This window comes from Hippocampus guttulatus, chromosome 8 (genome assembly GCF_054856545.1).
Source record: "Hippocampus guttulatus isolate MCC_2025c chromosome 8, RoL_Hgut_1.0, whole genome shotgun sequence".
Taxonomy (NCBI): Eukaryota; Metazoa; Chordata; class Actinopteri; order Syngnathiformes; family Syngnathidae; genus Hippocampus; species Hippocampus guttulatus.
The window spans coordinates 3,745,692-3,773,289 of NC_141268.1; the positions used below are offsets into that span (position 1 = coordinate 3,745,692).

The 27,598-nt window shown below is 40.2% G+C and overlaps 1 protein-coding gene across 3 annotated transcripts in view; it reads right to left on the bottom strand.

Annotated features, from left to right (window-relative positions):
• The window catches only part of LOC147200870 (receptor-type tyrosine-protein phosphatase gamma-like), a 365,530-nt gene that overhangs the window by 43,003 nt on the left and 294,929 nt on the right, over positions 1 to 27,598 (bottom strand). For all 3 annotated transcript variants that reach the window (XM_086118198.1, XM_086118200.1, XM_086118199.1), the window contains 9 exons: positions 25,164 to 25,272; positions 24,708 to 24,757; positions 23,795 to 24,533; positions 18,566 to 18,677; positions 9,013 to 9,104; positions 8,172 to 8,263; positions 4,731 to 4,827; positions 4,117 to 4,199; positions 3,081 to 3,215 (listed from right to left, as the gene is read on the bottom strand). In XM_086118198.1, the coding sequence (XP_085974324.1) occupies positions 3,081 to 3,215; positions 4,117 to 4,199; positions 4,731 to 4,827; positions 8,172 to 8,263; positions 9,013 to 9,104; positions 18,566 to 18,677; positions 23,795 to 24,533; positions 24,708 to 24,757; positions 25,164 to 25,272 (1,509 nt within the window). The remainder of the gene's footprint in view (positions 1 to 3,080; positions 3,216 to 4,116; positions 4,200 to 4,730; positions 4,828 to 8,171; positions 8,264 to 9,012; positions 9,105 to 18,565; positions 18,678 to 23,794; positions 24,534 to 24,707; positions 24,758 to 25,163; positions 25,273 to 27,598) is intronic.

Sequence of the window (27,598 nt, forward strand, 5' to 3'; positions counted from 1 at the left end):
GTTGGGCAACTTCCTTTTCAAAACATAATCTAATTGCAGGTGCTTCACTGAGGGCATTGTTCAGTTATTTAAAAAAAAGTTTGTTAAGACGCACCTGTCCAGTCCACAGTCAAAAGATGAGTTTCGGTCTCGAAACATGGTATGGCAAATACTGAGCAATGTATTAACTTTATGGTTTCAATCCATCCAAAAGAAATAAACAACAATGACTAACACAGGGAGACGAATCGCGAAGCAGCGCCTTAGATGGAATCTATGCTCCAATAATGGAAGGGCACAGTGTGAGGTGTGGAGAAAACCTCAGCAAACAGCCGCATGAATAGATGACATCACTCGAATACTTGCACATGTGGAAGGGGATATGGGAGGTTTCGAGCAGAGGCACACAGCCCAGATGCAATGAACAGGCGAACGCAGCCTTGCATCGGCGCAGCACACCCTCCACAGCACACTCACACTGCACCATTGGGAGGGATGGGGTAGGGACTCCCAAGGGAGGTGTTGATGATAAGATTGTTTATGGTGTTGTCTGTCCCTATGGGTGTCTTTGGCCCTGTTTCCTCCCAGCTCTCGGAACAACGTCCTCTAGGAGCCCAGGTCCAGTTGCGAAAATCACTGGAGAAGGAATGGTTCGGAAGATAGTAGGCTTGAGCATCTGGTCTGCATAAGCATCCAGGAGATAAAGGCCTTCACAGGGCCCAAACGCCAATAGAGATAACAGTTGTTTTATCTCAGGCCCACTTTAATTTCAGTCAGCCTTGAGTCTCTCCCTGGACCTCTCAATGGGCAATGATTAGCCGAAGTTGTGGTCATTTATTCGAGGCAGGCTTTCAACTTCTCTAAGTTGTCGTCTCTTTTGCAAAGAAGCTCAGTAATCGCATCCAGCCTGGGAGTGAGCTCTCTCGTCGCCTCAGTCTGAGTGTTGACAACATGCCGTAGATTATCAGTCATAACTGTGAGCTTCCCCATTTCCAATTGTGCAACCAGCATCTTCCAAACTTTGCAATAAATCAGGAAACTGGATACAGTTTACCAAATAACAGAATGCCTTTTAAGAATTACAATTATGGAATTGGTCGTTCGCATCCTCGATGGATGTCCATGGTATAACAAGTCGTAAATGTTCCATCAGGACAACCACCCTTACCCGATTACATCGCGGACAAGATCAGCTGATCAATTCAATGATGTTTGACTTGTTGAGGAAAATGCAGAATGGGGCTTGAGTCACAGTTTAGACAAAAAAACACTACACTCGACAAAGCCAGCACATGGGAGAGAAGGGCAGAGAGAGAGAAAGACCGAGAGAGCGAGAGAGCAGAGAAGAAAGCATCTGCATCTGTCATGCGCCAAGAACAAATGTGAAATGGTACTTGGTACCACTGAAAGGAATGGCAGACTTCGGTACCCATCCCTACAACACTACTGCATACTTTATGTAGATTAATTTCTTTGTTATGGTGTGGAAGCATTTCAACTCAACTGAATTTATAGAGCACTTTAAAACAACCACCGCTGTATACAAAGTGGTGTACATGGAGCAAATATCATGTATACAACAATCAACAATATAACAATAAATCAATAACAAAGGCAGTAGAAAGTGTAAAAACAGTAAGGCTAAAAATCGAGGGGGCATGTCGAATGTTCAGTGGGAGAGACCAGCAACAGAAAAGGCTCAATCCCCTCTGAGCCTCTGCTTGGTTCTTGGTACCTCTAATAATGTCTGGTCCACAGACCTGAGGCACCGACCGGGCAGGTGTGTAGGGGCGAAGGAGCTCAAAGAGGTACGGTGGAGCGAGGCCATTTAAAGATTTGAAAACGAATAGTAGGATCTTAAAAACAACTCTAAAATGAATAGGGATGCCAGAGTAGGAGTTATGTGCTCCCTCTTACGAGTACCAGTCAAGAGGCCAGTAGCAGCATTCTGGACCAGCTGGAGACGCTTAATGGAGGATTGGCTGACTCCAAAGCAAAGTGCATTGCAGTAATCCAGCCAGGATGTGACGAAGGCATGAATTACTCTGCTCATGAGAAAGGAGCAAAACAAAAGCACATACTGTATGTAAGGCATGTCTTGTAAAAAAAAAAGATCATTAATTTAAAAATCAATCAGCATTTCAATTGTTTGGATTTTTGGGCATGGGTAAAGAACGCACTTGGGCTTCCCGAGTGAGTCAGCACTCATTCCAGACAACCCGGCCACCAGTGGCTCGCGAGCCTGCGACACTGCTGTTTATGTGGACAGACACATGACTCCAAAGGAAATGCGGCAGTGACTTATTGGTCAAGCCCGACAATGGTCTGCGGGCCATGCGCTAGCTGGCTAGTGGAGTAGCACAATGCCCGTGGACCAGCGTCATCCAATAAATCACTGCCTCACTCGGTTTTGTGTCGTGTGCGGTTCTAGATCACTGAGGCACTTCAGGGAAAGTTAACATCTCATTAAACATAGCAATACTACGAGTTAAACAGCCTGTGGCTCAAACTGTCTGACATTTTAGCACAGACTGCAAGAACATATTTGATTGACAGGTTAGTCAAATGGGGCATGTTTTCAGTGCATTCAGGAAACACAGACAGCAGAGAGAGCTCTCTCACTTTACAGGGACTTAAATGACAAACCCTTTGTGGTAGTGTGCATAGTTGTTTTCTTTTACATGATGTCACGTCAGTTAGTGCTCACATATTATTTAGCCTAGTATGCTAACTAATACTATTGATGAGCTTCATGTGAAGATGGTTTGTTTGGATTGAATAATTTACGAACTGAAAAGTTGTTCATGTACCATCTTTTCACGATTGTTTATCTAACTAAATGTGTGGTTTCGATTCTTGATGATTTTATCTCAGTTTTAAATATTTTACGCTGTCTCCTGGCACATGTATACAGCTACAAACTCAAAGATTATTTTATGTTAGCGGGCAGAGCAACCGATCGCCGGCAAATAGCAGGAGTTCACTGTACTGAGAATTGTGCATGACTTTATGCAAGCAAAAATGAGATTTCCAAGATGATATTTTGGGAAATTGCGGTTAGAAAATGTGCGTGTGAATGTGTGTGTGTGTGTGTCACATACTCGTCCTTTTTCAACTAAGTTAGTGATCATAACAATGACGCCTGTATTCTGCTCCCACACCATCCGCCAAAAATCCTCAAAGGTCGACTTGAGTGGGCCCTGGGCTGCAATGTAAGCCTTGGGCTTATTGTAACCCTGAGAGAGACACACGTTAGTCAGGGTTTATCTGTGAAGACAATTTTCAAAATTATACATGCATCTTTAAAAAATGATAATAAATAAATAACTACAATAATAATAATTATAATAATAAATAAAGTAGGTATACATTCTAAACACTTCTTTCTAATGCCAGTTTTGTGATGTAAAAAGAGGACCAAGACTGAATTAAAAAAAAAAAAAAAGAGCAAAAGAAAAAATTTTGCATTATAGAGTATTGACAAGTGTGCCATAAAATTACTTTGCATTATTTGTCACACACTTGGAAAAGTGCTCGAAATTTGTCAGATTGCTGGGATTTCTCTTGACTACAGACATCTTCTGCCACTCCAAAGATTTTCAATTGGTGTAAGGTCTAAATGCCACGTCCACCTCACAATGCAGATGTCATGGGTGAGATTCTGGGCCCTGGCTTTCCTGTGTGGAGTTTGCGTGTTCTACCCTGTGTCTGCGTGGGTTTTTTACGGTTACTCCGGTTTTCTGCCACATTCCAAACACATGCACGGTGCGGTCACTGATCACTCAAAATTCTTCTTAGGTGTGATTGTGAGTGTGAATCATTGTTTTTCTGTGTGTGCCCTGCGATTGGCTGCCCGAATTCATCTGGGATACGCTCAATTATGCCTGCGACCCTCGTGAGGAAAAAGCAGTTGAGATAATGGATGGGTGCATGGATGGAGTTCTGAAATTGTTGAATTCACTTAGCAACACAAAACATGGCATTTTGAAGTTTTTTAACCTTTTACTTTATATCAATTACACACACATACATCACACACACGCGCATGCAGCATGCACAAACATACATGCACACACACACACACACGGACACACGTGAGCACACAGATGAGAACACAGATTGTGTGGAAACACTCACATCCACATAGTTGGCATTGATGTAGTCGGTGTATTTGGAATCCTTTCCCACCAACATTCTTAACTTCACTCTGCTGTGGTCATCTGAGCATAAATCATTGGGTAGATGATAAGTAATGTTTTCATTTTGAAAGTAAAATCAGCTTCAGCATATAACAGTCCTGTTCTCTAAATCAGGTACTGAGGTGCACTGCCAAAGCACCTGCACATTTTCATAGTGGAGTTCAAATAATAGTCAAGCTGGCCTTTTCCACCTGCCCTTTGCTTCCATCATGCAGTCCAGTGAACAAGATTGGCCTGCTTCTCGACAGTTCCAGATAATTAACCACAGCTAATGTCTGGACGAGACATGGCAAGCATCTACCAAAGAGGGTTGGATTCACCTTGTGTGTGGTGGTATTTGCAAGGACATTATAAAGGGTCATCTTATTTTTGAAAAACACACAACCCTGCCCTCTAGTGTCAATACATAGCGGTAATATCACTTGGACTGTCCAATTCGATTATTTTTGTGCATGACTTCTTATTTGAGGACCAAATAACAGAACCGTGCAATATATTTTTTTAAAGTGATTTTGCTTCTGTGTTGAAATAAGAGTCCATTTCTTTACTCACAGGCCATTATGTTGATGTATCTGTTCTTATGCTTGTTTTCAGGATGGTTTGAGTTTTCCGATGTGATCTTCATTTCTGCAGCGCAGCGCTGAACCTCCTAGGTGTTGACAAAGACAGAAACAGACGGACACACACACACTTTTGCTTGCATATCCTTGCAACTGCAAAGTTTCCAGTTCTATTGCATTGCACAGAGGCTGTTTTCCTGGTTGGACCTGTTCGGGTGGATTCCGTGAGTCTTTCTCTGCCTTGATCTTTGCTACCTATCATTTTGCTGTCCGGTGTGTTTACTTCCAGAGATGACTCACAAGAATTTGCTATAAATTGAAATTAATTTTTGTGACTCAGGGGTGGAGAGTGCTTCAGAGACAACTGACAATCATCTTTGAATCTGAAAAGTTGTTGATTCTAATTTAATCCCACCTGAAACACAAATAATAAAGCGGACGTTTGTGGCGATAAGTGCAATTCATCGACGTCGACGGTTCATTTCTTACGCGCAGAATGAAAATAACATCATCTCTAGTATAAGTCTCCCTGAAATCAGGTGATCGCGGGGTAATGTCTCATTTCCTCGAAATTTTTCGAGCTGTCACTCGCTGGGAGAGCTCCTCTCTCATTCTGAAATGAGCCACTACATGCAGGACCGTATTTAACTCCGCAAACACGATGCCCTGAAATGTTTTTTTGGGGTGTGTCATTAAACATCGTGCTTTGAGCTCATGCGTGTCAGATCCCAGACATTTTTGAAATGTGAACGAGCAAATAAAATGATGGGATTTAACAAAAAAAAAAATCAGAATTGGGCATCATGCCCTGCAGTGTGAATATAGGCTGATATATTTTCTTTTTCTTCTTCATGATACATTTTTTTGACTGGTGCGACTTATACTCTGGAGCAGCGTATAGCCTAAAACAGTGTTTTTCAAACCCTGTGCCGCGGCAGTGTGCCGCGAGACATTGCCAGGTGTGCCATGGGAAAATATCCAATTTGTACGCCTGTGCGGTCTATCGCCCAGAAAGTAATCGTGTAGTACCCTCCCATACCGCCAGGGAGCAGCAACAGCTAGCCAATTACCTTGTGTTTTGACGACTAAAGACAAGCAAATTTGTTCCGCATGAATGCAGGACGATAGCGAAACAAATATGAAAGATGATAAAATACTTTTTTCTTTGTGTTCATTTGATTCCAATCCAAGCGGTTATAACGTCATTCTTCAATGTTAAAAATGGTTATAGTAACAATATAACACGTTAATTGTTAAAATATGCGGGTTTTTTTTTTTCACATTTTCAGCTTGTGGTGTGCCGTGAGATTTTTTTCAATGAAAGAAGTGTGCCTTGGCTCAAAAATGTTTGAAAAACACTGGCCTAAAATACGTACTTAAGTTTACAAGTGGTGTACCTTGTACATGTAATCGGCTTCAACCTTTTGTTGTTTAAGCTAAATTTCATGTAGCAGTGAAACTCAGGCTGGCATACACACCTGACAGAGCTTGAACATTTTATAGAAGATGGAGTATATTTTCAGTGGGTTAATGAATGACTGAACATTAATAAATATTACATGCATTTCTGGTATCTTGGCTACCAACCAATTGACCTTCACTCAAACCAAGCTCCGACAAGCCATCTCATCAATAATACTGTATGTACTGTACATGAATGCGGCTGAGGGATCAATAAAAGTGTAACTTATTATTGCAGATGAAAGCGTCAACGGTGTCTTCTATACAATGTATGCCCATGTAAACTTAAAACTGATGTCTGTGATCAGTTTCTGGTATTTTCATTTGAAGAAATACCGGATGCAATTCCAAAACCAATGCACCTGTGTACTCAGAATATGAATATGCTCCACATCCAGTGGCGGACCCTCAGGGGCTAGCAAGGCCTTCTCTGCTGGCCTAAACATTCATACAATAACATAAATTTAATTCATGTTATTTTATTTTCATAAATATGTAAACAAAATTATTCTCTATATTATTTACGTTATATTATTTCCATTTAGTCGAGTTAGTTATTTTAAATAACATTGAAAGCCACTCGATAAATAACTTATTTATTATGGTAGAGTTTTTAACCAATCATATTTCAGCTAGCTTGTGTTGCCAGGTAAATTAAACTTGCTCGGGCCCTTCAGATTAAACAGAGCGGGCCCCTGTGCGCTGTAAATGAACGGGCACAGAAGACCTCGGCTGCAGAAGCTAGCTCTTGGGACATGTATTAAATTAATGGGAACGAAATAAAATGACAAAGATACAAAAATGTATCAAATAAATCTGCTCACCTGCAATTTATAATGGCGCATTGTAGTCACCTTCGTGCACTAAAGTTCGTTCAATCTCAGCTGCTCAACATCGTCAGTTATTTGCTGTTGTATAGCCGATTCTCAAAATGCAAATGATCTGTTTACTTTATTTTCAAAGAATAATTTGTTTTGTTATTGTTTGGTTGGTGTCTTATATGAAACTGCGACATTGCGCAATTTCTTTGGACAGACTTGTTTAAGATCACACAGCGTAATTTGGGTGGCATTTTATTTCGTATTTTTAAATCATCTTTTTTCGACTACTGTCAGGCTGCTGGATAAAAATAATAAAAATAATAATAATAATAATTAAATGATGTGAAAACCAATTGTAAATAGCACTGCGATTTATCCATTTTGTATTTATATTGCACTTAATTGAACGGTGTTTGTTTGTTTTTTCTTCTTTCTTCTTTCTACCCACATTTTTGCTGCTGTAGGCTGTAAATTTCCCCAGTGTGGGACCAATAAAGGATATCTTAATCTTAATTTTGACAATATCTGTAAATTTAGTTTCCTGCTCTTAATTGTGAATGTATACTTAATGGTTTTAAATGCTCCTGAAATTAAGTGCTGCTTGACGAGCCTATACTGTATTGTGTTAATGTATGTGACGTCACTGAAGGCCTAAGGTTGAAATGCACGGCCCGCCACTGTCCACATCGTTGTTCTGTATTTAATGTTAACCCTTTCGGGACAGCGATTACCACAATGGACATCTTATCATGTTATTAGAATACAGGTTATCATTATTGGTGCGTGAAAGGGTCAATGTTCATTGTAAGAGTAAGATGTATTGTTTTGATTTCTGTTTAAGTTCATTCTGCCATTACATTACACGAAAAAGGCAAACCAGTTAGTAATCTATACAACTGTGCAGACTTACAGTAAGTCTGGTTTTAAAAATCTGGTTTTTAAAATGTTTCTTGCACCGATCCACAACAGAAGACATCTCATGACACTTTACACAATAAACAGGCCATGAACCAAACTCATCCCAACTGAACCCCACATGGCAATCACTTAATTTTTCTGTGCCCTGCCTAATAGTCCTCTGGCTATATTTGGTTGCTTTTTATTTCTCTTCTTTACAGTGTGAACGGGCTAAACAAGACTTTGGTACTTACCTCGAATTCCTGTGAGTATCCATGCAAGTTATTCGAGGAGAGTTCTGAGACATGATTGATGAAGTGCTTCACTTGAATGACTTTGATGTCATCTGAAGTGGAGACATGATACCAGAGTTAAACCACCTTCAGAGTAATAGGAGCAAAGCCATAAGCAGAACATGCAACACCTCTCTAACTGCTGCGACAAGACCATTTCTAATTTAACTGCATACTTCACAGAAACATTCTTTGCCATTACACTATTAGGAATGAGTTGCTGAACCTTTCCTTGAAGAACTATTTATCCTTTAAATTATTTTGGCAAGTGTGTTAATAGATATTGTATTTCGCAACTTTGTTGTTTGGTTTATAAAGGTAAAACGTGCAGTGGTTTGAATATGCCAGAAAACTGCCAATTTTGGGAGTTACACACTTACTTTCATGTTTGAAGGAGGGTTACACAAATAGCAGACACGCTCTGTCATTCATTTTTAAAAGTTCACTATGGGCTCAAGTGGCTTTGGTAAGTTAACGTCAACTTTTAAATACAAAGAGTATCACTGTCTTTTCTAAGATGGCTGTTTCAAAAATAACAAAGCAGGAATAAAGGTCGGCATTTCTTCTATACTTCCTCTCTCACTGTGTTCCTCTCAAACATGAAGCAAATTGGACACACACAGCAGAGAGTTAACGGCTTCTCAGAACCAGATATGGGCATTCTGTCCCTGAAATGGAACGGCCCGTCCGTCTGGGTGCCCATCTTTGGGACAGAGGACGCACGCAATCGTGAATAACAGGTCAACAATCAACATAGTTATTGTTTTTCGCCTCGGTGACAAGTAACACATTGATTTATTACCTGGGATAGAGGCGGCAGGGGCCGTTTCATTGGCCACCATCCTGGGCAAACTGCTGTCCTCCACATATAGATGTGTAGTCTGAAAACACCGTCTGGGAAAGAGAACAAAACTTTTAAGATGAGCCTTTTCATCACATTTAGGTTGTATTTGAAAAGTAAAAACTGCCGTGCTTTAGTCCGATATGTCTCGCAAATTGGAAAGATTGCAAATCAAGTCATATCATGCTTTGAATCATTTTACCGGAACGGATGGTCAACTTTATACATTATAATTTGTACTCATCCTGAAAAACAAAGAGTGTGAAGACCTTGAAATTATCTGCATATCAATGCACCCTTGTTATTGACAGAGAGAATTTAAAAACCTTTTGCTCAGTTCGACTAATTATGAAGAATCACATTGCCCTGCGTGTCTTGCATGTGTTTGTTCTTGGGTGTCTGTATACTGAGTTTGCTTCGAACGGACAAGAGGAGAACAATTTGAACATCGCTCTTTAATCTGGTGACCAAGGCTTGTGTTATTTCTTCGGCTGTTCAATGCTATCTTTGTTGACAATTCAACAACTCAATATGTCAATATGTACATGCACCAGACTACGTCTGGTTCCAATTCTTTCAAGCGTGCCTCTTTTTGTCTCGGTCCCGGCCGCAACTGGAAGCTGGCTGTCTTGGATATTGAACCTCCCGGTCTCACAAACTGGAATAGTTTTCTCCCACATTAATTTTATTTCACCACACTGCATGTGTCTGTTTTTTCCCTTTATTTGGCTGTTGGTCTATGCATGTGTAGTAGTGCTTCGTGTGGCATAGTAAGAATGTCCTCGATGCCAATTGGCTGTCGGTGGCACGACAAGACTGCAGTATCTTTCATCAGATGGACATGCATTAGGGCATATTGACGAAATATACTGTATGTGTATAGATAGTTAAGCCCGGAATTTTTCATACCCTTGGGTTATGAATAATTTTGGGTTTGGCTGTAGGCCTATCCTTATTGCAAATCGAACATAATCAACAATAAACAAAATAGTTCCACTCTAAAATGAACCATCCTTGAATCATACCACATTCCATCTATCGAGATATGAATCGAATAGTCTTTTATTGCAGAGTTGCAGACCCCTAAAAGACATACTGAAATAATATGTAACTCTGTCATTCCTCCTCCTCCTCCTGGGCAATCGGCCCCCGTCAGGGACTTGCACCCCCACCGCCCCACCCCCGGGTCCCATAAATCCGACTTACTGCCGCAAATGCTGACCAAACTCTGACACCAATGGTACAGGGACCGGAACAGGAATAGCCTGTATAAGGGTGTCCGATACCCCATACTTCCTGAGCACCACCCACAAGATTCCCTAGGGGGACCTTCTACAAGTTTACAAAACACATGCGGACTGGTTGGGCAAAGTCCCATGCCCCCCAAGCACCTCTCGAGGGTGGAGAGCTGGTCCACTGTTCCATCGCCAGGATGAAAATCACGCTCCTCCTCCTGAATCTGAGATTTAACTTCCCGATGGACCTGCCTCTCCAGTAACCAGTAAATTGAGGAGGGGTCATTCAACGCCAGGCAATCATGCCTTTCCAGATCTCACTGTCATTGACCATGCTCTCGTTGAGAGTGAAATAAAGTGCCAAAAAAATAACTGACGGAGTAACTATTAAATTGTAGACGATTTTGCTCGAACTTGTGACTACCGTATGTTCCCCACTAAAAGGCGCACTGGATTATGAGGCGCACCTTCAATGAATGGCCTATTCGCCTACTGCCCGAAGACGGCTGGGACAGGCTCCAGCACCCTCCGCGACCCTAGTGAGGATCAGGCGGTTCGGAAAATGGATGGATTACAATCTACAATGCATCCACTAGATGGAACTACACTCCTTCCGTTCGACTCGAGAGGTGTTCAATACCACCTCAGAAAAACGTAAATTAACATTACTTCAATGAAACTATGAAAATTGAAAATAATGTATCAAAACAGAAAATCAAGCAAGGAAATCACAAAATAAATTCTATTGCCCCCCTATGGAATTTATTTTGGCATTTCCTTGAGCATAGCTCCAACAGAACGATCAGATGTTAGTAAAATGTAGGAGACTGGACTGTCTCAGAAGTGTTTGTTATTTATTCCTTTGTTGTGTACTGTATCCACAAACGAGGAAATTACAAAATAAATTCTGTAGGGGGGCTATAGAATTTATTTTGTGATTTCTTTGAGTGATTTTCAGTTGTGATGCATTCTTTTCAATTTTCGTAGTTTCATTGAAGTAATCTTGAATTTACGTTTTTCGGAGGCGGTCATGAACGCCTCTTGAGTCGAACAGAAGAAGAGAAGGCACGTCGACGGACAAAGACATACCTGTATTTGTTGAGACTGTGAAAACCATTAATAAAGTGTGCTATTAAAAAAAAAACAACAACAACACCATAGCTCTCCTTTTTTCGGAGCTGCAACAAAAACGTATTTAATAAAGCAGCGACACAGTTCATTGAACCAACAGCAAGTTATAACATTGGAAGCATTTCTATGGCAAGGAGCCATCTTGGGGGTCGACATATTACCGTAATGACCATACACAAGGCACACCGGATTTTAAGGCGCGCTGTGAGCTTTTAAGAAAATGGAAGACTATTCGGTGCGCCTTATAGTGTGGAAAATAGTCAGACTCATTTTTGTCACAGGCAACATTGTAGTTATGGTTTCCATATAAGGGCTGTTACAGTATGACTGTGAATAAATATTAATCACTTAATCTTACAGATACACAACACATTAATGATTCATGAGTTTTCAAACCAGCCCCCCCCCCCCAAAAAAAAAATTGTTCAAATATTATTACATTAATTCAAAAGGTGGGTTGGTAACAAAAATGCTTAAAATATCTCAACATTTTTCAAAGGAAAGACAATTTGCAATGTTGGTATTTTCACAAGAAACATAAAGTTAATGCTCATAATGTGCTTTTGCGGGCCACATAACATAATGTGGCAGGCCATATCTGGCTCCCGGGCCTTGAGTTTAACACCTGTGATCTACAATATTTCATTAACTAGAGTACAGTAGATAAATCAATCACCCAAATAGTTGGTGTTGAAAATGTAATTAGGTGTCATTGTCATTCCATGAAGCAGATATCAGTACTAGTGTGTGTGTGTGTGTGTGCGTGTGTGTGCGCGCGCTGATAGAAGAATACACAAACTTCCCTTTGTGAACTTAAATAAAGTACATTGTTGCATTTAAAAGCAATCATCATTCCCGTTGAAAGTGAGTACATTTTCAAGCATGGGGGTGGGGGGGTTAACTCCACGTGCCAGTTGGAAGTCAGTGTGTGTACATGTGTGCGTCCAAATCCCCAAATAACAACAGTTCATCAACGGCCGCCAAAACAGTGTCTGTGTGTATGTGTTCAGAACCCTCCTACCTGTATTTGATACAGAGCAGAGAACAAAAAGCGTTCATCGTGAGAAGGGGACCAGACGGGCTGCTGCATGCTGCTGCTAACATGAATTAAACACTGAGTGACCGAATGCACAGACGGAGGAGGAGGGAGGGGAGGGAGTGGAGCTTTCCTAACAAGGCATGAAGGGCAGGTTCTGAGACAAGGCAACCCCAAGCCAGCTCCTGGTTTGAGCCACTGGTGTCGTAATCATGCATTCAGGCCACATGGGACCCATGTCCAAATATATTGTCGTGAAAATGTGCATAATGTACAAATACAACAAACTACAAAAAGTCTAGATAGGTCTCATCTGCCAGGTCTTGCTAAGCATCAGTTTGTTGTGCATCTGATGTTTTGCATCCAACTGGAAATTGGATGGGTCAATTATAAGAACATATTTCTGCTGATTCGTAATCAAATTATTTTGATGAATTTACGACACAACCCATAGTTACTTTTTAAATGTACTATTTTTTGACATCTTAGCTTTTATACAAATATCATCTTGTGGAAATATCGTACATAGACTGTAAAAAGTAACAAGGTGCTTCATAACTGCGTCTTAAATAGTGAATAAAATCTGACATGGTTACTCAAAGTTTTCCCTAAAATGGCACTTTTGTCAATTTTATCATACTTTTATGAGAGACTGGAATGCATCACGACCACAGTTTCTGTTAAGGGTCCAAGAGACTGAGCAAGGGTTGGGTCAGTACACAACTTCAGGTCATGACCTGAGCTTTGCTTTGCAAGAGGATTAACTAAACTGGCCCCACCCCCTCCTACCTGCTGCCAGAGATGACTTAAAATGTGTGTGTGTGTGTGTGTGTGTGCGTGTGTGTTTAAGATAGATGGTGGTGATGGTCATTACCTAATATTAAGGTGAATGTTGGGGTTGGGGTTGGGGTCAGGCTCAAATTTCAACAACACCAACACAAATTTAATTTGGATTAATGATTGGTCATGATTTGACATGCACTTTATTTTTACAATGACTCTAGTTCAATCACTCCTCAATAAAACTTGTTGATAGTGTCTTAAATTTGTCCGTACATGCATCTTTTAAGAAACCACTTGTTCTGTTCAGTCACAACATATGTTGAACTGTCACTGTAGTGATCAGCAGTCAATCACAAAAAGAAGACAACTATGCCTAGATTTCCAGAGGACCCCAAGCGTCTCACGAAGATTGATCAGTAAAACGTTCTTCAATTTAAAATCTGAATCCCAATGACATGAAGTTGGGACATTTTGTAAATCCCCCTCCCAAAAACAAACAAACAAAAAAAAAAAACAACCAACCAAACAAACAACAACAAAAACAGTCTACAATACATTCAAAATCCTTTTCAATGCATATTTCACTGAATTATATAATTCAATGAAATATATACAGGTATATATATATATATATTAGAGCTGTCAAACGATTAAAATATGTAATCTAATTAAAAATGCAACTGTCAAAATTAACTCAAATTCGCAAAAAATTAATCGGATTACTCACGCATTTTTTATCGTTTCTGAATTTCCTTTTATATTTTTTGTCCTATTTTTCCCCATTTTAATGCTCTCATCAACATGGAATCATGAATCAGTTTTCTATGTGCAAAATGCAAATATTTACTGAAATAACAATTTCGATTTTCAATTTTACATGAACATTTTTCACTTGGAGCAGTTATTCACACATAATCTCTCACACAATACGACTGTCCATCAACAACAGTGATGAAAAATATTTTGTCACACAACAGCTGCTTTAACAGCTCTTTTTATGGAATCAAAACAGAGCAATATAATATTATAAAGTGCATATCTAAGGTAAACCAGTACTCAGGCTATAGTGGATTTAAACCATGGTTGCATACTTCGTTTTTCTCAAGTTTGCTTTGAACACAGCAGTCAGGCTATGTTGATTCTCTTGGTCCTTCTTGTGCGGAAGTCTCTCTACGGTTTGGTGTAGACATCATTTCGGATGACTACACTTGATTCGATGACAACACTGGAGACGCTTTATTTTCGCTGGGTCGATACCACTGCACCGCTGAACTTCACTGTCACTGTCAGACGAACACAGAGAAGCTCCACCCGCTCTATTTATATTGACATGGAACACTGTAACCTTCCACACAAAATAGTTCCAAATAAGTAACAATCGTGTCAGTGGCATACATCGTATACCTGTATGATACAGGTAACTTTGGTCTTGTCAGTGGAGCAATCTGGCAACTTTTTAAAAGTAAACTTTCCATTCATAAACTCTTTCAGTATCCGTTTTCGGTGTCTCGCGCTGCCGTGGCTGGCAAAACAGACATGGGCGTGGACTTCTGCAGCGCGCTTGATGTTTTGTTTCTGGTGTATTTATTGAGCAACGTAACATCCGCTTGTGACGTGTGCCGCGTTAATCTCGCGAGAAAAAATTTAATCCCGTTAAAATTCATTTAAATTAATGCCAATAAAAACTGACAGCTCTAATATATATGCAGGTATATAATTTAACATGAAATACCCTTAGTGTACGGAATATATATATATATATATATATATAAAAAAAATCTTTCTCTCTCTCTCCCCTATATATATATATATATATATATATATATATATATAGGGGGGAGAGAGAGAGAGAAAGATTTTTTTTTTTTTTGCAAATATTCGTTCATTTTGAATTTGATGCCTGTCTTGAAACAAAGCTGGGGTAAGGGCGTATTTACCACCTTTCCTTTTAACAACACTCAATAAGCATTTGAGAAATGAGAAATGAGGACGCTAATTGTAGAAACGCTGTCGGTGGAATTCTTACCCATACTTGCCTGCTGTACTATTTTGGATGCTCACCAGTCCGGGGTCTCTCATGTCTTGTTTTACGCTTCATAATGCGTCTCACATTTTCAGAAGTCTGCTGGCAAGCCAAACTAGAGCTCGGACATGTTTAGAATGTGGCTTTGCATTGTCTTGCTGAAATAAGTCGCAATGTCCCTGAAAACTATGTGTGGATGGCAGAATATGTTGCTCCAAAACCTGCATGGACCTTTCAGCATTAATGGTGTCTTCACAGATGTGCAAGTTGGCCATTCCACTCACACACCCCGATACCGTCACATATGCTGGCTTTTGAACTTTGCGCTTATAACAATCCAAATGGACCTTTTCCTTTTTGGTCCAGGGGACACAAAGGTCCATGATTTCCACAAACAATTTGAAATGTAGACTCATCAGACCGCATCCACGTTTTCTTTTGTGTTATTGCTGACTTCCTATTGCAGCTAAAACAGGAACAGTAGAGGCCTGGCATATGCAGTAAACTATAAATATTTTGCCACCTTTATTTTAACAAAAAAGGAATAAGGAAAACATCAACTCCATGTCTGTGTGGACAGAGAGAGGAATACAATGTACATGATGGCTGCAACTGTTGTAACCTGTTTTGAATCATCCTCTGTTATGATGTACTGTAAGGCAAGGGTCCCCGATCCCCGGGTGGTGGACCGGTACCGGTCTGTAGGCCATTTGGTACCGGGACGCACAGAAAAAAAATAAATAAGCTACCTTACTTACATTTTATTTTTTTCGGAAATACCGGATTATCTTTTACATCCGTCCACAGTATGTCACTCTTGACGCAGGTCAAGGGGCGCTTCTCGCTCACGTGATAGGTTACCGTTAAAATGAAACCCAGGAGATAGCAAAATGGGTAAAAAACAAACATCTCTTTGAGAAGGGGAAAAGGCCCAGTCAGGAGACAGAAGAGGAGCCTTCGACTTTCAAGAAAAAGAAGGCTACATTTAATAGACAGTATCAGGAGTCCGACTTCAAATACGGATTAACTCGACGTGAGATTCCCACACACCAAACCCACTCTGCATAACATGTGGCGATGGTGAGTCATATTTTTCATGCACTTTGTATTTGCGGCGTATCTTATTTTGAAGGCACGTTTGAACGTTACCAGAGAGACCAGTGAGTGTTGCGGCCAGATCGGACGTTCGTGTCATGATTCGTGTTTATTATTATGTGTAGAAAATATGAGTTTTCATGCAGGTTATATCATATTATTTTGTTGTATTTATCCAATCTTAAAGGCCAGTCCCTGAAAATATTGTCTCACATTAAACAGGTCCGTGGGGTAAAAAAGGTTGGGGACTGCTGCTGTAAAGTATTATGTGACTGCAGTGGACCCCCCCCGCCTCGCCACATAGTTGCAGTTAGACACCTGCGGATTTACATATGTGTGGATTCTTTTCAATATTTATTTTTTCTGTTTGCTTTTTGGGGGGGGGGGGTCTGTTTTTTCCATTTTACCCCGTTTCTAGCAGAAAACATTGCTTTGTCTATGCATTCCAGTGTGCATCAGTTCGAATTTTTGCTTTGTTTTACTCTGCTTTCTGATGTCAGATTGACAGTGAAAATGAGAATATGTTCCCAATTGTCCTACTTTGGAGAGAAAGAGAAGAGAACCATCAAAATAGTTAGATAACTACACCTGTAACCATTGTAAATAGCACAGCCAACTTACGCTGTTTTCTATGCTATTGCTAATTTATTATATTTATTCTACAAATATATTGCTAATGCTTTATTTTATATTGTACTTATATTGAACTGTGAACAGTTCTTTTCTGAAACATTTATTTTGTGCAATGAAACACTTTATTTTTACTCTCCCTGCCCCCCAATTTTGCTGGGGTAGACTGCAAAATTCCCCAGTGTGGGACAAATAAATATCTTAAAAAAAACATTGGATGAACGTAAAACAATGAAAGTAATCAGTCAGAAGCAATATTTACACGTTGTCACATTAAAAAAAAATAATTTGGTATGACTTATAAAATTTTACCTTCATATAAATGTATTTATTAGGGTGAAGTAAAACAAGATCACAAGTTTTGTTGATTTAGGTCTGGCACCGAAAATACATTTTTGTATACCGGCAATCACCCAGCCCCTAAAAGGACGTTTGACAAGAATGCTTAATTAATTATTTAAAACGTATTAATTTCTAACATTGATAACTTGTAGTGAACAGTATTGCTGAAAATTAATGCTCAGTCACTGTATTTATTAGGCAAAACTAAGGAAAGTAGACTTGAAGCCTAAAAATAAGCTTGAGGTCACACATTAAGCGTGAGTGAAACATAAGTCGATACATGACCTGTGCAGACAGCTGGATTGATTAGAATAGAAGCAAATCTGTTCCTTCATACATGAGTGAGAGGCCTCACTCAAATAGTGTGTGGACAGCTTCAAATACTGTCGGCATCGTAACATTCCAACATGTTGCTATTTTCAGTGACAATTTTAGCATGAATCTTTTTTTTCCCCACTTCACTCTGACTAAACGAGTTGAAATTTGCGAGTGACAGATGAGCTCAGAAACACTTGCACCATCAAAACTGCTGGGTGAACAGTAATTGTGTAAAACAGATAACCCAGCATTGGGTCTAAAATGGAGCAAGTCAAAACTGGATTATTTATACCCAACACAATGGGTTGAGGATTTGACCCAGCACGTTGGGTCAAGATTTTGATCAAAGGAGGGAAAATACAAATGCTGATGAGTTCAAGCTATCAAGAAATTTACGAGGTTATCGGTTTGGCTGCGGTAAATAATAACACAACCTGTATTAGCAACATTTTCTAGAAGAGAAAATTTAATTTACTAATTCAGATGATATGCTTGGCACAATTTTTACACCAGATACCATTGTGTCAGGAAAGGTAGTGGCCAGGAATCGGGATATGCTACACTGCACTTATTTCAACTTCAGTACACAAAAGAAGCCGGCCACTTTCGACTCTTGAGCCTGCCCAACTCCAATCCTTAACCCCTTCTGCTGGGTTAAAATAATTCACCCAATCTTGAGTAAAAGTAACCCAATCTGCTCAAAATTCACAGCAAGCCAGAGAGCCGGTTAGGAAAACAACCCAGCATTTTTTAGCACGTTGGTGCTTAATAAATGTAGAAAATCTGTTCTCCTTTTGAACACTGACCAAATAAACAATGTGTGACCTCACAAATGCATTATCCAACAAGCACAAGTCCTTTGCCCCCCCTCTTTCGATTTCAATAATATGAACATAGTTACCAAGTGTTGGAGTGACCCACCTCCAGTGTATAAGTACAGCAAGCAGCAGAGCAGACACCATCATCAAAGGTGTCATCCAGTACACATGGTCCGGCCATGATCTATTTCTCACTTGGTGGGTCCTGTTGGTCACTGAGGAATGAACAAAAGACAATGTATGTGAAATGTACTCCTGATAAATAAATACATGTCAACAATAGCTGGCTAGCTAGTTTATGGCTATGCTCGTGAAAGCAAAACAAAAAACTCAAACGCGTGTTCGTTCAATATTGTCAAATAATATCCGGATTAATTTTAGGCAATTTTTCCTCAATTTTCTAGGGGAAAGTTCATGAACATTTGAAAAGCCGGAATTGCATTCAACACAAAATAATTGATCAAAACTAAACATGTTCAGCTGTACATATTTTTTTACTACTTAACGCGGTTACGCTTTACCCCGTGTACACACAAAAAGGAGGTTAAATTTCTAATAAACTCCACTGACTCATATTGAGAGTGAAACGTTCTTAATGATGGTTACTCAGTTTGATCACAATACTGCAGCTATGATGGCATAACTGGATTCACGATGGCCAATTAAGCTATGTTCTATGGTGTTGCCATGGTAACTCCGGACAGGTTTACTCCACCTGCTAGCTTGAAAGCGACCTAAGGCTCGAATCAACCACCAGCTTTGCTGTTGCAGACTGAATATCATTGATGCCAATCATACAAAAGGTAAGGAGAAAGAGTTGTTCACTCTACTGCCTCATTGTAAGAGAGTACACTTCCTGAGTGAATCCTTTAACCCAAGGGTGTCCAAAGTCGGTCCTCAAGGGCCGCTGTCCTGCCTCTTTTCCAGCTCTCCCAAGAGCAACACACCTGATTCAAATAATCAGGAACATTCTAATGCTGTTTCAGAGCTGGCTGATGAGCTGATCATCTGAATCAGGTGGACTGCAACCGGGAGAGCTGGAAAACATGCAAAACAGTGGCCCTCCAGGCCCAAAGCTGGACATGCCGGCTTTAATCCAATTTTGGGCCCTTTCCGTATTGAACTTTCATGTTCTTCAGTTTACCCAAAACATCCATTTTCTAATCCGCTTATTCTCACAAAGGTTCACAGGCGTGCATGTTGGAGCCTATCCCAGCCGTCTTCAGGCAGTAGGTGGGATACACCCTGAACTGGCTGGCAGCCAATCGCAGGGCACACATAGGCAAACGACAATTGGCGCTCACAATCACACCAAGGGCCAATTTAGAGTGTTCCATTAACCTGCTATGCATGTTTTTGGAATGTGGGAGGAAACCGGAGGAGCCGGACAAAACCCATGCAGACACGGGGAGAACACGCAAACTTTACACAGGAAGGCTGGAGCCGGAAAGGAACACTGCACCTCTGCCCTGTGAGGCGAACGTACCAACCAGTCCACAGCCGTGCTGCCTTACCCAAAAAAATGTGAAGTTCATTTCAAGCCAGTTACTTTGACCAAGGTATTGGCAGGAAAATTCGATTTGGTTTCGGGGCACTACACATTTGTTGCTTAATGCTTGTTAGGAACATTTTTCCTGGTTTCAAAATATTTTATTTTCATTTGTACAGTTCATATTTCAGGCTAGGTAAAATGAAAAGGAATACATGATAAATAAGCTTTTAATTTCTAGAAAGAAAAAAAAACTTGCTGATGCCACAAATTAAAACTTTAAAGAATTGCCCATCCCATCAGGCCAGTTTCTGAGCTAATATCTTCCTTGTCCTGAGAAAGACACACATTATGTCAGCAAGTTCTGCCTGATAACTAAAACCAGGCAGCACAAAACTCTGAATGATTAGGAGGATTTATTCAAATCAAATCTTTTGGTCTCAGCTGGCATCGCCACCATCGACCTAGGTCAGCTGATATAGCTGTGACGCTAGTTCCCATGGCTTTCAATGTTCTGCTATGCCTGGAGCCAGACACCACATTGGACCAGGCCCGTGCAGTACAACATACTGCCGCTACCTCACATCACCTCTATATCGGCATCTTCTGCTTTGACATACATTCATCGTACATGAATAACCACCCCCAAGTCACTGTCTGATTCGGTTCCCCCGGATTCAGTTTGCTCTCATGATAACAAACATTTAGACAGAAATATGTGAACCTCTTGATGCAAACAAAAACAGTGATGTGCAGTGAGATGTTTTCACTGTCATGTATTCATCCAACACAAACCATGCAGGGAAATGTAGCTATAAATGGAGCAAGGCCGTTTCCCCTCCAACAACTGAATCAAGCCTCGGAGCTTCTTCTCCTCTCCCCATGTGTGAAAGTAGGCCAACGCTAAGATCTGAGCAAGAAAGGAGGGACATACAAAGAAGTTGAGGGGGTGGTGGAGCATGAGAGAGGAGAGATGGTGAAAAAAAAAGAGGATATGCAAAAAAGAGGAGGAGGGTGTAGGTAAGAAACGAGGGAAGTAAAAGAGGCAAGGCTGGTGAACAGAACGGAAATAGGGAGAGAAGCTGGTTTGACAATGAAGTTGAGCATCAACTTATTATCCTCATCGGTTCTTATTAGCGTAGGAATCAGTGTCCTGCGTTAGTGTCCTTTCATGTTTCGATTGCTTCAACAATCCACTGCATGCGGTTTAGTATAAACAATCCTATGAAGACAAAAGATGAAGAACATACTACAAATAACTGATTAGTAGGCAAGGTGAACTGAATAGAATGTCACTGTCAAAATGACTCATTTTCAAAAACAATGCTGTTTATTCAGTGGAGTTTGCAGCGGAAGAGAACTTTATTAGCGCATACCCAGGCCTATTTTTGAACGAGAGTCATCAATACACACTGCTGCCTCAAATGTAAATGTGTAAACCAATTACATCAACGTTTCCACTGAAACATTTACTGGCAGGTTATGATGCTTGAATGAGCTTGAGATTGAATGCTATGGTTGACCAGGGCTTCCATTACATCCCTACACTTAAGTGAAGACTAACTAAAAAAAAAAAAAAAAAAAAAAATCCACTCCCAGAGGTTATGTTATGACTGCAGTTACCACTTCAAACAAAGTTGTGAAACAACGTTGAAGCTTTTGACCTTGTGTCCTGGCAGATCAAATAGGATCAAATTGACCAAATAAGCACTGACAAAGAGAACGAGGAAGCTATTTCCGGGGAATGTCATTAAATTGCTTTCGTTCATAGCAATGTCTGGTCTTGTGCTTCTTTCAAAGCACTTGAAATTGAATTCATTGTCCCTTGGTGTTTGCTTGGCTAATGCAGTGCACCGCTGAAAGTCTTGGCTGAGCAGAGGCACTTTACGTTACTGCAATCCATCATCGCTTACCTGGTTCTGACCTTTGATGATGAGCCCTCTATCTAACATTGCAAAATAGACCATCCAATGCTATTTTGTTACTAAAGCTAACATTTAAGTCAGACAACTACACAAGAAGATGAAACTTAACAAAACATATCATGAGGTCCACCTCTATTATCTTGCAGTAATAATACTGGACACTATTTTATTTCTTTTATTATTTCACATTATCCGTGAGCTTATTTCAAAGGAGAACAATTTGATTCGTTTTGTTTCAGTGAGATTATGTTTTGGTTTGATATTTGTACGGCTGAGTTAGAGAGGGTATGAAGCAGTGAGTTTCTTTCTGTCATTTTACAATATGAATGAACTTGACAGTAAGCTTGTATAAATCTGTCATTTTCTTAAAACAATGATGTCACCAATAAAAGATTCAATATGATAATCAATAAAGTGGAATGATTTGGTTCGGTTTGATTCTATACACTTGCATCTTTTAATTCAACTTGTTTTGTGCATTCTTTTTTTTTAAACCCCAATTATCACTAGGGTGTCTGAGCCAAAAACATGAGAATCATGTCTGTCCATCTCGATGGATGACAAGTTACTTAATACTCGAACTAAGTTCACTCATGTACAATAGATAGTAAATCGTAAGTGAATAAGTAAGTTAAGTAGAAAGTAACACATACACACACGCAAAAATTCTCTCCTCAATGCCTATTAGTTATGTATTACTTCACATGCACTATATACAATTACAAACTTTTCTTTTGATGGCGGCGCAGACACCTGCAGCGGCTCCTCTTGTTTTATGTTGAGAGAGAAGAAATTTCATCTGTGCTGTACATACAGCACATTTGACAATACATTTGTATCCAATCCAATCTAATCCAATCCTATTATGCCCATACGCTGACCTACTCTGTCAAAATTAATTATTATTTGGCCATTTACAGTACATAAATAGAGGTCATTTTTGTACCAAGGTACAAAAGTCGAGTTGTTTGTAAACAGGGGCGTTCGTAATTTGAGGTTCCACTGTATATATATATATATATATATATAAATGAATACAGTAAAATGTACAGTAATGAAATTGCAATTGCCCAAAACCTTTTCTAGCCTCTCACTAAGAAACAATCAACAATCAATCAGAAACAACAATAAACAATCTTTGGATGATTTCATTTCAAATGTATTGTCATTAGATCACAAAGTATATGAGTGTGGAGGTCTCATAGTAAAAGTACTCAATGTGCAGATGAAAGGGTCCTCTGTGAAACTGTTTATTGATATTATCGCTGTGTAGAAAGCTGAATTTAAATGGCGTAGTCGTGAAAGAGAGGAATGATGAGCATAGTGCCATTCAAGTACGACTGTGGGTAGCAGTTTATTACATTTGGTGTCGGGCTCCACATCCTTCCATTTCCTCACATGATACCTTTGGAGCATTAATCTCCCACCCATGCATTATGCAGTACTATGGAAAAGTTGTAGTTGTATTGAATGGAATTGGATGGTTGGACTGACTACAAGTGGTAGATTGTCTAAATCAGGGGTGTCAAACTCATTTTTCTCACGGGCCACGTTGTTGTTACGGTTTCCCTTGGAGGGCCGTTATGAACTTTAGGAAACCATATAAATGTTTAATCACCTCCACATATTACATACACAGCACACAACAAATTGATGGATAGTGAGTTTTAAAATCAGAAGTAAAGAATAATAACTGTTATTGTGGATTACATATAACAATTTGAAAATTTGGTTCAGACTTTAGCAAGCATCATGAAACTTGACATGCTTGATTTGCTTTCGCGGGCCACATAAAATGATGTGGCGGGCCAGATTTGGCCCCCGGGCCTTGACTTTGATAGATATGGTCTAGATGCTGAGGACACATTGTTATTATTATTATTTTATGTTTGTCAGACAGTGAAATATCACCACTCACTGGTATGGATGGAGGTCGTGTGATGTTCCAGGAGCTCCAATCTGCGCAGCGTAAGCATCAAGTAGTACTCCTCAGGAACCAGGAATGTGGTGACATTGGTGTGGTTATGGACAAATAGACCAAAGTTGTAGACCACCCGCAGGTCTTCTACAACACGTGGCCAATAAGTTGGAACTGGCGCCGTCTCTTCTTTTTCTTTTGCAGTAGCGTCAGATTTCCCACAGGCTGGATCATTCCCAGCCACACTGTCATACATTCTCCCTTCCTCTACCACCTCTGAAGGTCGCTTCTTTTGTTTCTTCTGATTTTTGTCCTCTTCGTCTTCTTCCTCCTCATCCTCTCCTTCCCTTTCACTTTGCTCCTCTTGCGCCTTCTCATTGTCACTGCCTTCACTCCCTGTCATGCTGTTCTCCCTCTCTGAGGATTTTGTGACAACAGGAGTGCTGACATCATTACTGGCCATGGCGTGCTCATTGGGCTGAGGTGTGAGATTGTGCGATTGTGCGCTGCTCGTCCAAAGTGAGCTCGGAAAGGAGGAAATGACTCCTCCACTGAAGCCAAGTCCGGCTAGTAAAGTGCTGGTGACCACAGACGCCACTGTTGCCTGACTACCACTGGAGGAAGGGCCAATGCCTGTCGCCATTGAGACAAAGGAGAAGGGAATGCCTGAGGAGCTCCAGGTAGATGAACCGGAGGAGATCGGGGCCATATCGGCTGAAGATGCTGGTGAAACTGTTGGCTGAGAAACATAACAGAAGAGAAATGCTTGAGTAACTTGAAGGTCGAAAAGCACGATACAAGTGAAAGTCTATTCATCATTGAGGATTCATTATTATCTATGTATACACATGCGATTTCTTTGTGTTCTAATAAGCCAAACAGGCCCGCCACCCTTCATCACTGCATTCCTTACCATTCCGGTTTTTACGATCCGTGTCCCCTCAAAGATTCTAGTGGTGTTTGCTGAAACACAGTGGACCAAAAGGAACGAGCCATTGTTAAACAAAGGTAGAACAATTCAACATCAATCATGATGTCATGATTTCATTCAAAAACTAAAGTGCTTGACTGTAAGGCCTCAGTTTGGATTGCATACACATAAGTCAGAAAGAGACATTAGATATTGATGACAAGCAATGTTATCCAAATCTACAGTCATCAGACACAGATCTCTCTGAGATATACGATGTATAACCCTCACTATTTTCCCCTTCCACACCCGAGTCTACTTTGTAGTACAAATAATTTAGTGACTTCATGTGTACAACAAATCATAAATGCCCATCCATGCAATTTGCACAAATGTGCTGAGACCCATGACACAGCAGATCATTTTGACAAAGCTGGTGGTCGTGCATGTGTGCGTTACCTCTGAAGAGCATGCTCTGACTAAAATCACTGCGCATGTCATTGGTGCAGACAGCCTGAACCCGAAAAAGGTACAGCACATCCGGTGAGACGTGGGAGATGACAGCCTCCTATGTGACATAAACACAGACCAAACGTTAACAGGTAGTGTGGAAACATTTCTTTTTTTTTCACAACATACACACCATTCATTCTGATAGCAATTGATTACACCAAGTTTCAATTTCTACGTTTTTTTTTGTCATAAAAATGTAAATGCTATTAAAAGAAAATATATTGTAATATTACATTGCTGTCTACATTTTTTTAAATTTCAATACCTTTCTTTTTTGAGAAGAACCACCACCGAAACGGTCCCAAAAGGCTTTGTTATGCTCACCTCGCCTTCCACAGGTCGTTGGAGGGCGAGGTGTTGTTACTTGCAGCCGTAGCGAGCGAGTAACAGCTTCGGCTGGCTACTCGAGCACCTACTTAAAACCTTTGTGGAGTCGCTCTTAAGTCAGTAATCAAAGAAAAATCATATTTCGAGCCTTGCGGAAGTATAGTAGTACACATGCACAGTATTGTAGTGCCTATAAAATGTGGGCTGAGAAAGGCAACATAAACTGGAATATTACCTTTTACCAGAGTGTCATACAAGGACTCACCAAACACTCCAGTTTTGCCCTAATTTCTCTTGGAATGCCAAGAGACTTGCATACTCTTCAAAACTAATACATATCTCCTTTGCAGCAGAATTTGCTTCCAATTTTTCCCTCCGCGATCAAAGTGATGCATGTGCTGCCATTGTGGAAATGATAGCGAATGTGGTTAAATATGTTTTCACATCAGATGTGAGTCAGCATCCACCTCATTCACGCTCCATACATCATCATGCTATTATTACCATCATTGATTCCGTGGGCACAGATCATTACCTCAAATGGTTGGGCAGCAAAAAAAAAGAAAAGAAAAAAGAAACAGACAAAGAACTGATAACCTCAAATAAGGCAATGACAATACTTTGTCTGCGGTTACTCTCAACATGTTGCATGTTTACATTGATCTCATTCAGACGCAAGACAGGTTGAGTGATTCAATGAGTTTTCGTTAAGGTCTGACAGATTAAATGTCTTCAACAGAAATCAGGAAACGTGACAGGTTCGTTTTGGCTGTGGTTGTAGACTGAATGACTTCTAGGTTCATACACCACACCATTCAAAAGAAATGTAGCTTTTTTTGTCCTCACGACTACACCATGGATAATTCCAAAGTTAGTAAGTGGGGGATAGAGCTGCAAGTCCGAGTAGGTTCCTGGCAGACAATGAACAAATGGGCGCTGTCTTTATGGTTTTGGGTGCCTTAGTGAGTGAGTCAAGATCATTGTCTTGTCTCATACATCAAATCGAGCGTTACGTTTTCATAAAGTATGTTTTAATTAAGAAAAAAAGATCATAAATTAAATGATGTTATACTACTGCTACATAAAGAAAAAAAAGAACCCCGCGCCCGCCCCAAAAAAACGCCCTGTGTGGTGGGTGTGTTGGTAATTAAATTTCGTTCAGATAAAAAAAATACCATGCAATCAAAATGTCTTGTGGGTTTCATCTTAAAAAGACGGAATTTGAAATATGATATGTTTAACTGGACTTCTGCCTTGTATTACTTTTCATTTCTTTCATTCTGTCATTTCATGTACCAGTATGTAAAGCTCATCTGTTGATGGATACAGGGATGACATGTCTCCCTTTTCGAGTATGTTCGATCTAACATTCACTTTCGAAAATTCATGTTTTCCAAAATCACAGTTTACATACAGTATTTATAAAGTACAGAAAACTAGATGGCCACTATGTAATAAAATAATTAGAGTGAGCTTTCCTCACATTACAGCAATATCAGCTCTCCCATCACTGTTGAAGCTGGCTTCTCTTGTATCCACGAGCAAGAGGGCTGTGTGGTGGGTGTTGGAAGGAAAACGGGCTGTTTGAAGAGTGAGTCCCTGACATGTCCCAGACAAAAAAAAAAAAAAGGAAAAGGGAATGGAATGGAAAGGCAAAAAGAAATGACAATGGGTATGAGACATTTGAGGTAATGATGGGAGGGTGAAACATTAGCCAATCCTTCATCACAGTTAATCCCTCCCTCTGAAAGCTAGGGGGCACTCTGATCTCTTTTTTTGCAGCTCTTTCAGTTTTCCCATTGAGCCACTGGCCCAAGGTCATGCTTTTTGCAGACTGGCAGTGTTGTATCGCCTCCAGTTTGGAATTAGTATTCTGTGACTTGACCAGCAGACTACAATGCTAGAGAATGAAGCATCTCGTCTACTCCGCCACCATTTCTTCTGGCTCTTTTTGTCTCCTGATGAGAAAATTTGTCATGGAACTCAAGGAGCATCCTGCTTAGTGTGACTGTGATTTACAGATGAAATGGAGCTGTTCATTTGTTAAAACGTAA